This window comes from Pinus tabuliformis, chromosome 1_1 (genome assembly GCF_031772625.1).
Source record: "Pinus tabuliformis cultivar Carrire ecotype Pingquan chromosome 1_1, CPIR1, whole genome shotgun sequence".
Classification (NCBI taxonomy): Eukaryota; Viridiplantae; Streptophyta; class Pinopsida; order Pinales; family Pinaceae; genus Pinus; species Pinus tabuliformis.
Genome location: NC_142297.1, coordinates 548,905,295 through 548,920,826, shown reverse-complemented (window position 1 = coordinate 548,920,826; position 15,532 = coordinate 548,905,295). Strand labels below are relative to the sequence as shown.

The 15,532-nt window shown below is 38.7% G+C and overlaps 1 protein-coding gene across 2 annotated transcripts in view; it reads right to left on the bottom strand.

Moving 5' to 3' along the window:
* Nucleotides 1-7,334: 7,334 nt before the first annotated feature.
* LOC149214291 (Protein kinase superfamily protein) overlaps nucleotides 7,335-15,532 on the bottom strand; it is a 42,805-nt gene continuing 34,607 nt past the window's right edge. Inside the window, exons 3-9 of one of the 2 annotated variants that reach the window (XM_089392257.1) lie at nucleotides 9,973-10,284; nucleotides 9,621-9,882; nucleotides 9,381-9,433; nucleotides 9,147-9,214; nucleotides 8,958-9,047; nucleotides 8,331-8,415; nucleotides 7,335-8,235 (exon numbers count right to left, since the gene is read on the bottom strand). In XM_089392257.1, the coding sequence (XP_089248383.1) occupies nucleotides 7,691-8,235; nucleotides 8,331-8,415; nucleotides 8,958-9,047; nucleotides 9,147-9,214; nucleotides 9,381-9,433; nucleotides 9,621-9,882; nucleotides 9,973-10,284 (1,415 nt within the window). In that variant the 3' untranslated portion in view covers nucleotides 7,335-7,690. The remainder of the gene's footprint in view (nucleotides 8,236-8,330; nucleotides 8,416-8,957; nucleotides 9,048-9,146; nucleotides 9,215-9,380; nucleotides 9,434-9,620; nucleotides 9,883-9,972; nucleotides 10,285-15,532) is intronic. The other variant, XM_089392258.1, reaches the window with a different exon arrangement.

Here is a 15,532-nt window from a genome sequence, read left to right as displayed (position 1 = left end):
AAAAGATGACTATGATAGCTGGGGAGTCCCAGAATTTGGAGGAGATTAAGTCTCAAGAGATCAACTTAGTTTCCCCTGAAAGTAGCATAGTTAGAAAGTGTTTGGAGAGATATTTCCAATAGTATGTGGAAGTCTGCAAATGGCCCTTTGGATCAAGATTTATGATCAATCAAAGTAAGGAACTTGGAGCCCTTAGTAGCAGTCCCCCGAACCCTGTAACCTTACTTAAAAGAGATCTAGGATATCCTAGCACTGGGGTAGCGGCAAAAGTACTTGGAAGTCCGAAAGCCTAAAATCCCAGAAGTTGAGAAGAAATGTTACAGGATAAGAATTGATTCGGGGTAGCCGGAACAAAACCCAGAAGCCTAGGAAACCCAAAAGATTGGAAATCTTGGAAGTCCGGAAGCTCGTATGGAATAAAAGAAAAAAGGATAAATCGTTGGGATTTTACGAAAAATAAGAGAGACGAGTGACGAAAGCTCGTGCCAAAATTTGACAATTTGTCAAATATCAATAGGCGCACCCATGACTTGGTTTTGTAAATATTTCATGTGTTTCAGTGATCAAGGGCTTTCGATCCATGAATAAGGATAAACACTGCAAGCAAGAGTTTGAAGGGGTTTGGGCCAAAATCGAAGGAAAGATGACAAGGAAAGTACTAAGGCCAGATGGGCCAAGCCCAGAAGCCTGCAAGCCCGAAATATCTTGAGGAGAGTTATTTATAAAAGTTATGGGCATGCAGGCATACGAGATTCCTGTGAAAAATCGTTGACCCTATTCCCTACTGCAACAACTAATTAATTTTTTCCTACTTGTTAATTTCTGAATCAAGTTATTTACAATGTTACACAATAAACATCGAAATAAAATCTACTGCAACCTTCACAACATAAAATAATGTGGAAACAAAATATTGCACATGAGAGAGATAAACACACACATAAATACACCATTGTTTTTGGACAAACATCCCCGGAAAAACCTAATGTGGGAAAACAAGAGCAACAACCTACAATTATCTGAATTGGAACAGGAATGCAACAAATTACACATATAACCATAAATACAAAGATGCAGTAAAAGTAACACCTCATTTCATTAATATTAAATATTGAAATATGCTTACAAACAGAATGGAAATAAGATTAGCTCAGGCGATGGGAGCTTATCTCTAAGAAAACCGTAAACAACCAAAACCCTAACCCCAGGATATGTAACGCCAAGAGTTTGTGGGCCCCGTTGGGGTTAGTTGGGTAGCCAACTTACCGGGGTCATAACTTGGTCATATTATCTCCGTTTGGCACGTACGATACCTTGTTGGAAAGGTCTCTTCGAGTACTACATATTTTGCCTCAGACCTTGCCTATTGCAATGGGCCTGTAACGGACCTCAAAAATCCATTGTTTAGGGGGTCAAAACTACTCCAGAAGTTCAAGACCCAAAAAATTGCCAAAAGTAGTAAATGATGAAATAAACAAGGAAACAAAAGAAACTGACTAGAAATTTAGGTGGGATAGGTGGGTGGCCACTAATATCCACTTGAATCATACAGAAAATAAAATGTCAAAGAGGTATTGATAAAAGCATCCAAAATATTGAATCAATTGTTTGGTCAGTATGATGCATCTGTCACCTGAGTCCTGACTACTACTAGACTCTGTGCTGCCACTGAAGCCTCTGCGCTGCTGTTGACTTTGCTATGTGCCATCTACACTACGCTGCCCAATATCTGACCATTACTAGCTACTGAATCTGTCACTCTAGCATTTGACTGCATCATCTGCCACTGAAACATCCTGCTACTGCATGTTTTTGGGCTCCCGTAGCAAGGTATTGATTCATGAGGTGGACCTCCTCAAGAGTCTTGCCCATCCTTTAGCTCTCTGGGCCTACAACTCCAAATCATCCCACCTCACTCCTGGAGGTATATCAGTGATCATGGCAAACACTTCCTCTAATCTGGAGGACAGCCCGTCAATCTTCGCAGATACAACCTGTTGATCCTGCTTCTCCTCCTTGTCCTTCTTTCTGAGAGGACATTGAGTGTTGTAGTGGCCAAGCTCACCACATCTGAAGCATTTCACCTTGGAAATGTCCTTCTTCCTCCTATGTTGCTCCTGTTGCCCCTATGATGCGAGGGCACATCCTCCTCTTCGTTTACTTGCTTCGTCCCACTGATGTTGTTGCTATTGGTGATGGTGGTCTTCACCAAGTTTCGCCTCATCTCCTCCTGTTGCAGATCAGCCCACATACGATCCTAGTCTGGCAACTTTTCTCTGCCCAGAATACTCTGGATGAAGACTTGCCACTCTTTAGAAACGTTGTTTAGAGCAAACCCCACCAAATCAGTAGGCTAAGGCACTAATCCTACCACAGACAGTTGATCTCAGATATCCTGAAGCCTAATAAGGAATGGGTCTATACACTCCCCTTTCTGCATCCTCGTGCATCTCAGCTTCTCCTCAAGATACATCTTCCACTACTTGAAAGATCCCTCGTATAGCATAGCAAGTGCTTCCCACATCTGTCGAGCAATGTCTTTGCCAGCTATGTGAGACACCACGTGATCTCGAACCCCATCGAGAATCAGCCTCTTTGCCTTCGCCATCTCCTTCTTGTAGGCCTTAAGTGGATCTGCATCTGCGGGTACAACTACCACGCCATTGATATAAACTTTGAGATTATACTCATCTGGAAGAAAAGAAATTATTGCCTTCTAGATCACATAGTTGGAGGCTCCCTCCAATCGATTATGATCTCTCAGCCCTACTGATGCCATCTCTGTAAAAATGTCGAATTCCTCCCCTTCTCCTCTACGCAGTTGTTGATTGGCTTTTCGCACTCCCCGCTGGAGTGGGAAAATCTACTCACAGCTACTACTACTCTACTAGGAAAATTCAAACTTCTGGGCTAGAAGTTCCATGAGGAAAGAATTCCCTGAATGTGTGCACTAGCAAACTGCTGCAAAATAACTGCATCCCAATTGAAGATCTTCTCTACAAGGAAAAATATTGTGTCTCCCTCTGCCTTTGGTAACCTCTGATCTGGAAAATCTATTCTCTATCAACTCTCTCAGAGAAATATTTTTTCCTCAGAAACTGACCCTCCTGGCCCAAGGACTGCGCTGCCTCTTGAGGGTTTCGAACTGCTACCTCTGCAAAGATTCGAAATTCCTCCTTCCTTCTGCTACTGAGCTCTCCGGCTTACGATCTGTGCTCTGATACCATGTGAAAATTCGGAAACCCCAAATCCTACTACAACAACTGATTAAGTTTCTTCTATTTGTTAAATAACTTGAACAAATTATTTACTGCATTCTACAGTAAATATCGAAACTAATACACTGCAGCCTTCACAAATACAATACTACAGAAGAAAAATAATGTTGGAAGAATAGAATCACACACACATAAATAACATTGTTATTTTTGGACCAATGTCCCCGGAAAAACCCAACTTGGGAAAACCGATGCAGCAGCTGAGGGTTTTATTTATTATGCAGTAGTAAATCTAAGTACAAATCTATGGAAGCTCAAATCTAGCTTTCCATACAGAGAAATAACTGACAGGAGATCTAGTGAGAAAAATCTCACTCCCACCAGTGATCTGACATTGACCTTGGCTCAAGATGAGCTACCCCTTGCTGCTTTTGTGCTGCCTCTACGTCAGCCTACGCAGATTTGTGTCCCACAACTTGAACCAACATCTCTCTCGCTAACTGATCAGTTGTTATCTGGAAAATCAATCATCCTGGCCTTCGGGCTCCCACTCCAGCTTCTGGCATTGAATTTCGACTTCTCCTCAGCAAGATACAGATCTCCCTTTGAAGTTTTGCGCTGCCTCTCTGTTATGCACTCACCAGACTGGAGAAACTTCCTTCCCGTCTTACTATCCCTACCCCTCTGTCACTGCTTCGACTTCACTAAATCACCTCCAACAACTGACTGCTGCTACTTTGGAGTTCGATTTCCTAGCAAAATCAAATTCCTTGTCCCTCAAGTGTGTTCTCCAACCCCCATCAAATTTCTTCTTATGATCTCTCATTGAGTTATCAACGAGCAAGATTAAAACATAATCGATGGCTAAGGTTAACTAGAACTCAATCCATGTCTTCTTCTAGAAGATTCTCACCATTACTTAATTAATTCCCTTTAATTAATCAGTTTTCCTAAGTTTGGACTTAAGTCTCATTAAAAAAGATTAATTGTTTTAATTAAATCGTCTCTAGATGGAATTTCCAAAAACGATTTCTGGGTTTTGGAGAATACATGTATTCTAGCCTCTCCACAAAGTTTCATGGCTAGAACACATCTAATGCTAAAAAATCAACAATTACCTTTCGAACAAAAGCGCACCTTTATCCAAAAGGAAATGTTGAATGGCGAGAGGTATGTGGTTGATGTAGATAGTGGAGGCACATGGCATATCATCATCCAAGAAGTGAATATCAAGGGTTGCTAGCTAATTGGTGTCCAATGTAGGAGAAAAGTTTTCTCCTATAGGGTTGCCCATTTTGGTGGGTAACAGAGCCCAAAACCCCTCCGAGGAGAACATCTCACTTAAGTTGTGTATATTTACACAACTAAAGCTCTCATTTGTACCATCTCATCTTGTGATCTTCTTGCTCTAAAATACAAAGTGCTATAAGCCAAAGGGTGCTTAATCTTAGTGTTCGCTTTTATGATTAACATCTTACTCTTAGATGCACTTGTGTATTCCTCTTTTCAACATGTATGATTGGATTTTGCACTCTTTCTCGAGCAAACTAGACTTGTCTTTCTAGTGCATTTGTGAGGAGGTTAATTCAAAACATGGATGAGATTTAGTTCCATCAATTATTTTGTTCTTCTTTATAAATCCCAACAAAAAAAAGCTCATAACTACTAGCACAATAAGGAATCATAATCAATGTTTGAATTGGAAGCACTTCAAGTGAAATTTGAAGGGTTGTACTCTTTCAATGAATATTTCAAGGAAACAATTATGTATTTGTGTTGGAAAATTTCACATTATTGTTCTTGATATTCCTCAAAAGTGGTAAACATGTTGACAGTAGGTATCAATAAGCATGCTATGAGTACATATCATTGCCATATTGTCCATCTATGGTAAAATACGCGATTGCATAGGATGCATGAATGCCCATTTGACTATAAAAGATTTTTAATTTAACGAGGAATTCATATAGTTTAAAATATTTCTTTCTGTGAGCCTAAGATGTTAGTTTAACCAGTTGTTGAACATTTGGTTAGATTCATACCAACAGATGCTCAGTTCATTTCCCCATACTTTGGGCACACTAGTTTACCAGGTTTCCTGAGAACACCGTCCCCAAATGTAACAAAGCATCGCTTACATTTTCATTGAAAAAAAAAAAAATTGTGTATGTTAACACGGCAAATGCATCTTATATTAATGATACTCTTTCTTCAAATAGTGATTCTCGGTCTGTAATATAGCAAATACGATACTAAGAACCCAGTCATAAGCAACAAAAAGTTATTTAATATGATAATATTGCAGATTTGGTAAAGTTAAATTAGTTAAAACTAAAGGAAATGATTAGAGTGCTTTATAAGGAGTAAAGACAATTAGTTTATCATTAAAGCTTTTAGCAAATCTTTGCAGCTAAGACATACTTGAACATAGCTCCACAAGACACAGTTGTACAGATTTATGATAGGATTTCTTCGAGATTATATATTTCTTGCATGTATGTATGGATGTGTTAGGTGTGTTTTATGAATAATACTACATGGATAACAATTATGGGAATACGAAGCATTAGGTGCAGTAAAAGCCGTCATCTAAATATTGGCTCTGGGTGCAACTCTCCAGGTTACCTTTAATACTAATATCACCTACTACAATGACATGTCCCTATGATAGGATATTATTCTACGTTAATGCTTCCTCTCTTCCTCTCACAGTAAGAGGTTTCAGGCTATCATGCAAAGTGTGATAAGCTAAGTTGTACGAAACGCGGAAATGTTTCGGAGTTTCCAAAACAGATACGTTTAGAAACGTCAATTTTCAAAAATGGAAACATTAGCCAAAAAAACATTATATATAGATGTGTGTGTGAATAACATGTTATCTTTCAAGAAAAAAGGGAATAAGATGCCTAGATGACACTCTAATAGATGATTACATCATAGTCATACAGTTACAGCGTCAGGGTCCTTGAATGTCCGTGCAACATAGGTGATAAGCCTCTGGCAAGGGCTAACCAGTCTGCCATAGGGCATTAAATGACCAAGTATATGCATGCTCTGTAACAAAATAACACACTACCTTTATTTTTAATTTATGTAGCCATCAAAGACTGTTATTTTGTTATAGAGCATGCATATACCTAGGCATTTAATGCCCTATAGCAAGCTGGTTAGCCCTTGCCATAAGCCTCTAGGCTTATAAGTGGTTACAGCGTCAGGGTCCTTGAATTTCCGTGCAACATAGGTGATAAGCCTCTAGGCTTATAGGTGGTGACAGTAAGTGTTTGACATCATCTATCTATTCTTCTTGTTTTTCTTGTACATTTGGAATAGAAAATACCATGATAAAACACACCATTTTATCTTATTGTTTCTGCAATCTTTTGATGCTTAAGCAACCTCTGAGAACATAGATTATACAAAACCAAACTTACTGTCTTATCATATACTATTGCAACACTGAAATTGAGTACTTACAGCAGTACATGACACTGGTTTTTATCAGCTCCAGAAGGGCTAAGCTTACTCTATAAGATACTTGAATTGTATATATGTAATTGATTTTGAGCAGAATAGTTCAAAATTAACTCCACGCTTATTAAACATCCACATTCTCACCATGGTTTATCAGATCCACACTTGTTTCACAGTACCAAATTGCAAAATAATATTGTAAACCCAAAATACAAGTACTGATATTGACTGAAGCTAACACCAATTTCTATTTTCTCCTGCAATCCCTTGTGCTTAAGATTAAATGAAACAACAAAATCTGGCTTATTCATACGCAATTGTCAACTTATAGAACCCCTCCCAGGAGATTGCCCCAGGTCACCAGGACCACTATGAGAAAAATCGTTAGTGTGTGAACAGTGATTATTAAAAATTTGTGAGCTGCTAGTGCACACCAACCAAGCTACAATGAGAACGTAGATGCTTAATAAGCGACATTTAAACCCTAATCTTTGCCTGTTCAGAACCCCCAAAAAATGCAAACCAAAAATAGATTTCATTGTTCTACCTAAAAAGGATTAAAAACTTGCTATACAGAGACAAATATAAAATGACATCCGTTTCAGGCATAAAGCAAATGCATAATAATGCAGAAAATTTTGGCCTTTAAATCAGAAAAGTCAGTCAACAATGACAGCTCACAACTCTGGCACTGGAAACACTAAGATATGTTTGTGATGCCTTCTTTAGGATGTGTTCATTCTTCACCTAACAGAAAACTACTCTAGAGTTGCAGAAGTTATATTTTTCAAAATATTTTACTGTACAAGACCATTGCCAAGTTCATCTATGTTGCATATTCCTTCATATGCAGTTTTCAATTTTCAACATGACAGTCCTGTTAAGGATTACCGCAGAATTCCTTGTCAATGCCAAAAAATAGTATACAACAGTACATTCTAAGCAAGCTGCCTCAAGAAAGTTGATTTAAATCAACCTTGCCTTTTTGCTTAGCTGTATTCTTATGTAGAAACAGGAGAACGTGGTGAACCTGAGTCAAGGAGAAAACTTCTGCTACAATAAGACCTAGAAGTACTAGGAGAAGACTGCAAGCACCTTAAATCACCATTAAGGTCGATACCATTTGAAGACCTCACTGTCTCTACTTTTCCTTTGTTCATTGTCTTAAAATTATTGTTGTTACCTGCATCTTTACCTCGAGTTAACAACATGAGGTTATGGCTGTCTGTGTCTAATTTATTATATAGAAGACGGAGAACTTGCTTCATTGAAGGCCTTGCTTTACCTTCTTTTTGGGTACACAGTTTTACAATGCTAATGAGAACCTGAAGCTGTTCAAAGTTGTAATTATCTGCCAGATTAGGATCGACAATTTCAGGCAATCTAGAACATGTTGTAATATATTGCTGGGCCCATTCTACAAGATTTTTGTTTTCGTATACTGCCTGCCGAGCAGTGATAAGTTCCAGAAGCAAAACCCCATAGCTGTATATATCACTCTTCTGTGTCAACTCCTGAGTGGTAACATATTCAGGGTCCATGTACCCTGCAATATGGGAGAAGACTTAACAATTAATCACAAGCAGCATTGGCTTGAAAAACTTTATGTGGTTGTTAAATTGCTTAGAAAGAAAAGGTTACCAGGGGTTCCACGGATATCTGTGTTGATCGGTTCAAATTTAATTGCCCCACTTGGTGCAGCATGTGCAAGGCCGAAATCTGCTACCTACAGTAGTTCAATTTCGGTACAAAGTACTCAGCTGAATAATCGTGGTTAGCCCCATTCATTTTGTAGAATTTGTACAGAAACAACGTAGAATGTTAGAAATAAAATATGGAAGATTATCTTGCTCTTATGTTAAATTAGCTAAGTGAGAAGGACCCATTACTTTTCACAATTGCTCAACTATCTCTGCTCCTGAGCTGTTGATGATATTGATTATACATAGTGATTCTTCAAAATACAGGAATCACAGTGCAAATCCACAGTTCTCCATATCTATCTACCTATCTATATGTGTGCACACATGATGTCTCTTTGCCTCCCGTCCTGGATACTCTTACTATTAATCTATGCAGAGCAACTTTAGAATTGTCTCATCCTAAACTAGAAGTAGTTCTGTCCTCGTTTATATGAACCTCCTTTTTCAATTATGCTGGACCCTGAAATATAGTTCTCTAGGTCTGTCCCTTAAATGAATGAAATATGAACTATGACAATCCTTTCTATAGATATCAGTTGAAAAGGATGTAAGGACTTTAAGTTACCTTTGCGACGAAGTTCCCATCCAATAAAATGTTGCTAGATTTGATGTCTCTATGGCAGAGTGGAGGATCACAATAAAAATGAAGATACTCCTGCACAGGCATGATACAGTGTTTTACAAATAGAAGGAAATCTGAAAAGCATAGTTATGAAATATAACTAGAAATGGAGTTGGGACCTCTCAAACTCACCAAAGCAGTAGCCACATCTGCAGCAATCTGAATTCTGGTTCGCCAACTCATCGGGGGTTTTCCTGAAGCTGCAAGTAAAATGTTCATGATCAAGTGCAAAATGCAGAAAGATGTATCCATATTCATCGATATCCCAGGCTAAAATGGTCATACTTGATCAAGTGCAAATATGGAAAAATGCATGCATCTTCCTCAATGATAGATATACCATATTAAATATCAGAAAAGGCTTACCATGCAGGTGTTCTTTAAGACTCCCATTTTCCATGTATTCATACACAAGAAACCTGTGAAAGTAAGACCAGCCCAACAATAAGAAGCCACATGCAACTATGAAAAAAATTACTCAGCAATCCAATTTCAACAACTTGAATGGTTGTTATCGTCCAAAATATTAAACCTTACATTCTTATAAAACATGTCCAGTTTCTTATCAACCCAAAGGACTGAAATCATTAGGTAGGGATTGCTTACCTCTCATGTTTCTCTGCACAAAATCCTCGAAGTGTCACAAGATGTCGATGATGTAAACGTCCTAAAAGTTCTGTCTCCTTACAGAACTCCTCCTCCCCTTGCTGAGAGACTTTGTTCATTCGCTTCACTGCCGCAATAAACCCATTTTCAAATTGAGCTTTATAAACAGTTCCAAATCCTCCCCTGCCAATTATGGTACAGAAGCCATTGGTTGCCCTCTGAATCTCCTTGTAGCTGAACCGCCTGAACATGGTCGATGGATCTGAGGCAAACAGGTTCAGCATCCCATTATGTCATTCAATTATAGATGGTTTTCAGTACAACTATTAAAGAGGGAGACAATCAAACCAACCTTTTCTCCATTTCCCGATCTTCCAGCGGCGCTCTAGAGTCAACGTCCTGTTCTTAATGAACGAATAAGGATCTTTAGAATCTGCTAACTCCTTCCTTTTTCTGCAAATGAGAAGGATCAGATAGACCAAGAGAGCACAAGCTACTCCTGTAACTCCAATTCCAACACCCGGAATCACTGTTAAATGATAAAGGGAATAAGGATTCCTGTGGAAAACTCCACTGGAAGGTGCAGATACTGGAGAGAGGAATGGTCTGGAAGATACGATAGAAAGATACATCTGTGAGGGTGGCTTGGAGTTTGGCGCTAAAGCTGCACAGTGCACATATATAAGAAAATGGTATCAGAAAAACTTCCATGTCTGCATTCTGTTATAGATTCCTAAGTCTTATAGTTTTTCTGCATTTTTTCCATAATGTCCATAACATTATGCTTGCTTCATGGACATGGACTCACTCTGAGTGAATGCTACCCTGCAGTACAAACTTCAGGTAGTCTAGTACTACATGCAGTTTTCAAATAGAACTCATGAACTTCTTAATTTTTGTGAAAATGATGCTTTGACAAGCTATATTGGAAGAATTCCAGCACCCTATTTAGTTGGACAAAGCCACCCAACAAGGATGGACCATAATGTGGCTGACGTGCACAGGCGAACAGGGTCACAAGTCACAACACTAAACACATGCCGTCAGAGAGAATGGAACCCTAGTGGACAGCTTCAAAGCAACCACCCTCGCTATTGGACCACAACCCCATTTCAATAACATTCAATTCAACCAAGTCTCACATTCAAATTCCTTTGGACTTCTTATGGAAATAACAACTACAGCGACTGTCTTAATATGCATGTTGCAACAACTGTTTTCAGGCTTAATCTAAGCCCATTGAAATCAATAAGGCCAACTGGCCTTAGAGGTAAAAGTTACAAACGTTGAACTTTAGATGATGGAAAGACTAGATAATTATTAATTCAACTAAATCACGTTTGACCAAATAAGGAGTTTTCCTCATATTCATGGACTTGAATATAAAGATTCCAAGCTATTCACCTCTGTTCAATTTACCATCCTTCAAAATTATCAGTCCCAAATTGAAATTTGCACAAAGTTGCACTTCTGCAAGGGGTTTTTGAATAATTTGATATATTTTCGAAGACGAAGAATATTAAATCTTTTTCCAAAAACACACACACTACTCCTTTAGTTACTTCTCCACCTGACAAAATAAGTACTATGATTAAGTCCACCAGTCACCTACATAATCAACAAAACAGTTAAATAGGTGAAACATACTGTGCAAACGAAATGTCCAGACTTAGCTAATATAAGGAACAGCTAGAATATGCACAACTACACACTAAGAAATAATATGGACTTACACCAAAGGATTCACTAAACGAAGCTTTTAGATAGCCCTGTGTATTGATAGACAGAGTAAAACAGTTTTGGTTTCTATATGCCAAACCAAGAGAGTGATAGGTACTATGTATTTTATTTTTGTTCCATGGACATGTTGAAGAATGTAACTAGGTTTGGTATTCATATTTATATTTGAGTCAAAGAATGAAAATGAAATTTTTATTATTATTACAATGACTTATTAAAGCATGGGTTTCATGCTTGGGTCATCATTTTATAGGTCAAAGTCCCCATTGAGGACTTCTAGATTTTATACTGAGTCATTAGAGTCATTTTCCATTTTATGAGACCCTTCTTGGGATTTTGAATCATGTAAAAAGAATTATTATTGAGTCAAAAATGTAATTTGTCACCTCCACACTAAGTCGGCCCTTGCCTGATGAAGTCGGCCTACAAGAGGACAATTTGACCCATAGAAGAGGCTATATATACAAGAGCAGTTCGATCTATTTGGAGATCAACTCAACAAGTTCGATACACTTCAAGGAAGTGCAGAAAAAGTGCGAAGTTCAAGGAGAAGAAGGAAGAATTGTAAGTCGAAGTTTCTATGCTATCTCTCTCTCTCTTCTATGCGAAGTCACTGGGCTATTTGTTGGATCGAAGTACTACTGCTGGGAGGGTCGAAATTCTGAATGTGGTGGGTCGAAGTTTCGCTGCTGGGAAGGTCGAAATTCTCGATTCACTGGGTTGAAATGTTGCTGCTGCAAGGTCTAAGATCTAAATCAAAATTGTTGAAAGGAAGGGATGACTTGGTGGTTGGAGGAGGTTTGTGTCTAGGTTGAAAAGTCTTGGATTATCTCGTCTTAACTACTGATGGAAGAAGTTTGACTGGGTTTTCCCCTCGATAGGGGTTTTGCCTTGGCAAAGTGCCTACATCTTGTGTCTCTTGTTCTTGTGATCTACATACACACATAATTTGGTAATTTCTTGATGAAAGATGATCTAATAAAGAAACAAAAGAAGCCAACATAATTCACAAGTAATTATCAAGGAAGAGAAATCTAACCCTAATTCTACTAGCATTGATTTCTCAACATGGTATCAAAGCTAAGGTCAAGGAAGATTGGAGATCACTCTATTGGCTTGAAAGAAAGGACTACTCCCTCTATGATAAGATACTTGAAAATGGGATTCAATATTGCAGGAAGCTGGATCAAAAGAATCATCTACAACTTATTCAACAAGGTCAAAAGCAAAGGGTTTTTGGTTGCACTCACAGGTTCACTCAATGATGACAATGCATGGATTATTGATAGTGGAGCATCAAGACACATGACAGGAGATAGCAAACAACTTCACACTCTATCAAAGGAACAATCTTCTCATGCAGTGGAATTGGGAGACAACAAAAGCTATGTTGTTAAAGGCCTGGGATCAACTTCTTTGAAGTTGGACAATGGAGCAAAGCTACATCTCAACAATATATTCTATGTTCCAGGTTTGAAAAAGAATTTACTTTCAATTTCTTGCTTAGAAGATAAAGGTGATAGAGTTGCTTTTGTAGATGGAAAAGTTTTGGCTTGGGGTAAAGATTCAAGCATTGATAAAGCTAGGGTTATTGGAATTCGTGAAGGAAGTCTATATAGAGTAATAACCCCACCTCCTCAAGCCCTAGTTCACATGGAAATCAATCCCATTGAACTATGGCATAGAATATTTGGACATTTACATTATAAGGTTATTCTCTCTCTCAATAAATTGGTAAATGGCATTCCCAATATCAAAGAAGATCGTGAAGGAATATGCAAGGGATGTTCGTTGGGAAAGAATACAAGGAAACCATTTACAAGTAGTGAAACAAGGTCTAAAGAAATAATGGACCTCATTCATTTAGATGTGGGTGGGCCTATGTCTGACAAATCACTTGGAGGTCATCTTTATTATGTAACCTTCATTGATGATCATCTAGAAAGACATGGCTCTATCTACTCAAAACAAAGGATGGAGTATTTGAAAAGATCAAGGAATTTAGGTCTGAAGTAGGTACCTTAACCGAAAGAAGAATAAAAACTTTGAGATCCAATAATGGTGGAGAATACACTTCAAAAGAAATAATTGCATATTGTAAAGAAGCAGGAATTAAGAGGGAGATTATTGTTCCCTACAATCTCGAACATAATGGAGTTGCAAAAAGGAAAAAAAGAACACTTGAAAAATGTATATGAACAATGATTTTTTATCAAGATATACCAAAATTTCTATGGGGAGAAGCAACAATGATCATTGTATATATACAAAATAGAAGTCCTCATAGAATCCACGATAATATGACACCTGAAGAAGCATTCACAGGAAGGAAGCCATGTGTGGACCATCTTTGAATCTTTCGATGTCCCGCCTATAGCCACATTCCAAAGGGAAAACAAAAGAACTTAGATTATACAAGCATTAAAAGGATTTTTGTTGGCTACAGTCTTTCTTCAAAGCCATATAGAATCTACATCAAGGAAGGAAGACATATTGAAGCAGGCAAGGACGTTATATTTGATGAAAATCATGCCTACAAAAGATCCAAAGATATTCCTATAGATTTTGATGACGAAGACATACCACTATTCGAAGAAGAAGAGCATCACGACAATCCTACCACAAATCAAGAAGAAGAAGAAGAACCAAGTGAGCCTATTCAACCTGTGATCATACTCAACACAAGGAAGAGGCCAAATTGGTTAAAAGCTACTCTTGAAGATGTTGAAGGGCATAGAGCTGCGAAAGGAACTTTTAGAGAAAGCAAAGGACCAAAAAGATATTCTAGATATGCTGCATACATGACAAAACTAATGGAAGTTGAACCAACTACATTTGAGGAAATTGTTCATCAAGAAGTATGGAAGAAAGTTATGCAGGAAGAATATCAATCCATCATGAAAAATGGGGTTTGGGAAATCGTTCCTAGACCAAGTGACAAATCGGTTGTCACTTCTAAATTGATCTACAATATCAAGCACGTTGTTGATGGAGGCATAGACAAGTACAAAGCTAGATTCGTTGCAAGGAAAGCATAGACTATGAAGAAACCTTTGCACCTACTGCAAGATATACTACTATAAGATCTTTGGTTTCATTGGCTGCAACAATGGGATGGAATATCCATCAAATGGATGTAAAAACAACATTTATGAATGGAACCATCGATGAAGTACACATTGAACTACCTGAAGGCTTTGAAATAAACGGAAAAGAAACTCATGTTTGTAGACTCAAGAAGGCACTATATGGTTTGAAGCAAGCTCCTTGGGCATGGTATGCGAGAATGGATGCATACCTTCTAAGAATCGGGTTTGTCAAAAGTTTTGTTGATCCAAATCTCTATATCAAGGTTGCGGATAATGAGTTAGTTATTATTTTACTATATGTGGATGATCTATTTATTACAGGTGTAGAGCGAAGGATACAAGAATGCAAGAAGATGTTGGCATCGACTTTGAAATGAAGGATCTAGGACTGATGCATTATTACCTAGGTTTGGAAGTATGGCAGAAACCTGGGGAGATATATTTGGGGCAGTGTTGCAGGAATCGCCCCCCCCCCCCGGATCCAAAGGCAGAATCGCGAATCGTACGGAATCGATCCGGAATCCCCATAGGAAGCGCGATTCCGTTTTTGAGGTGGCGCGATTCCGGGTTAAAAAAACGATTCCTGCCATTTGAGGTTGCGGCCCCCCGGAATCGCGGTTCGGGAGGCGATTCGGGCAAGGGGTGGCGCCACGCAACCTGCCCGGAAGCGCACGCCACCCGCACGCCACCCAGGCGCAACCCGCACGCAACCCGCGGAGGCAGCGAATTAAACGTATTTTTTTTTTTATTTCTTTTAAAATTTAACTTAACTAGCATGAGGGGGTGGGTTAGGGTGAGTTTAGGGTGACTTTAGAAAAGAATAAAGCCCCCATTCTCTTCTCATTTTCTCACTTTGAGTTTATGAGAGTTGGAGAAGAGAAGAGAGGAGAGGAGAAGAGAAGAGAGGAAAGGAGAGGAGAAGAGAGGAGAGCTTGGAGGAGTGAAGAAGGAGGAGCTAGGAGAAGGAGGAGGAGCTTGGAGCAAGAGCTTGGAGGACTTCATCTACAAGAGCTAAAGAGGTAAGTTCAAACCCCAAACTCCCTTGTTTTTTTGAAAAAAAAATTGTATTTTTCTCCTCCCTCT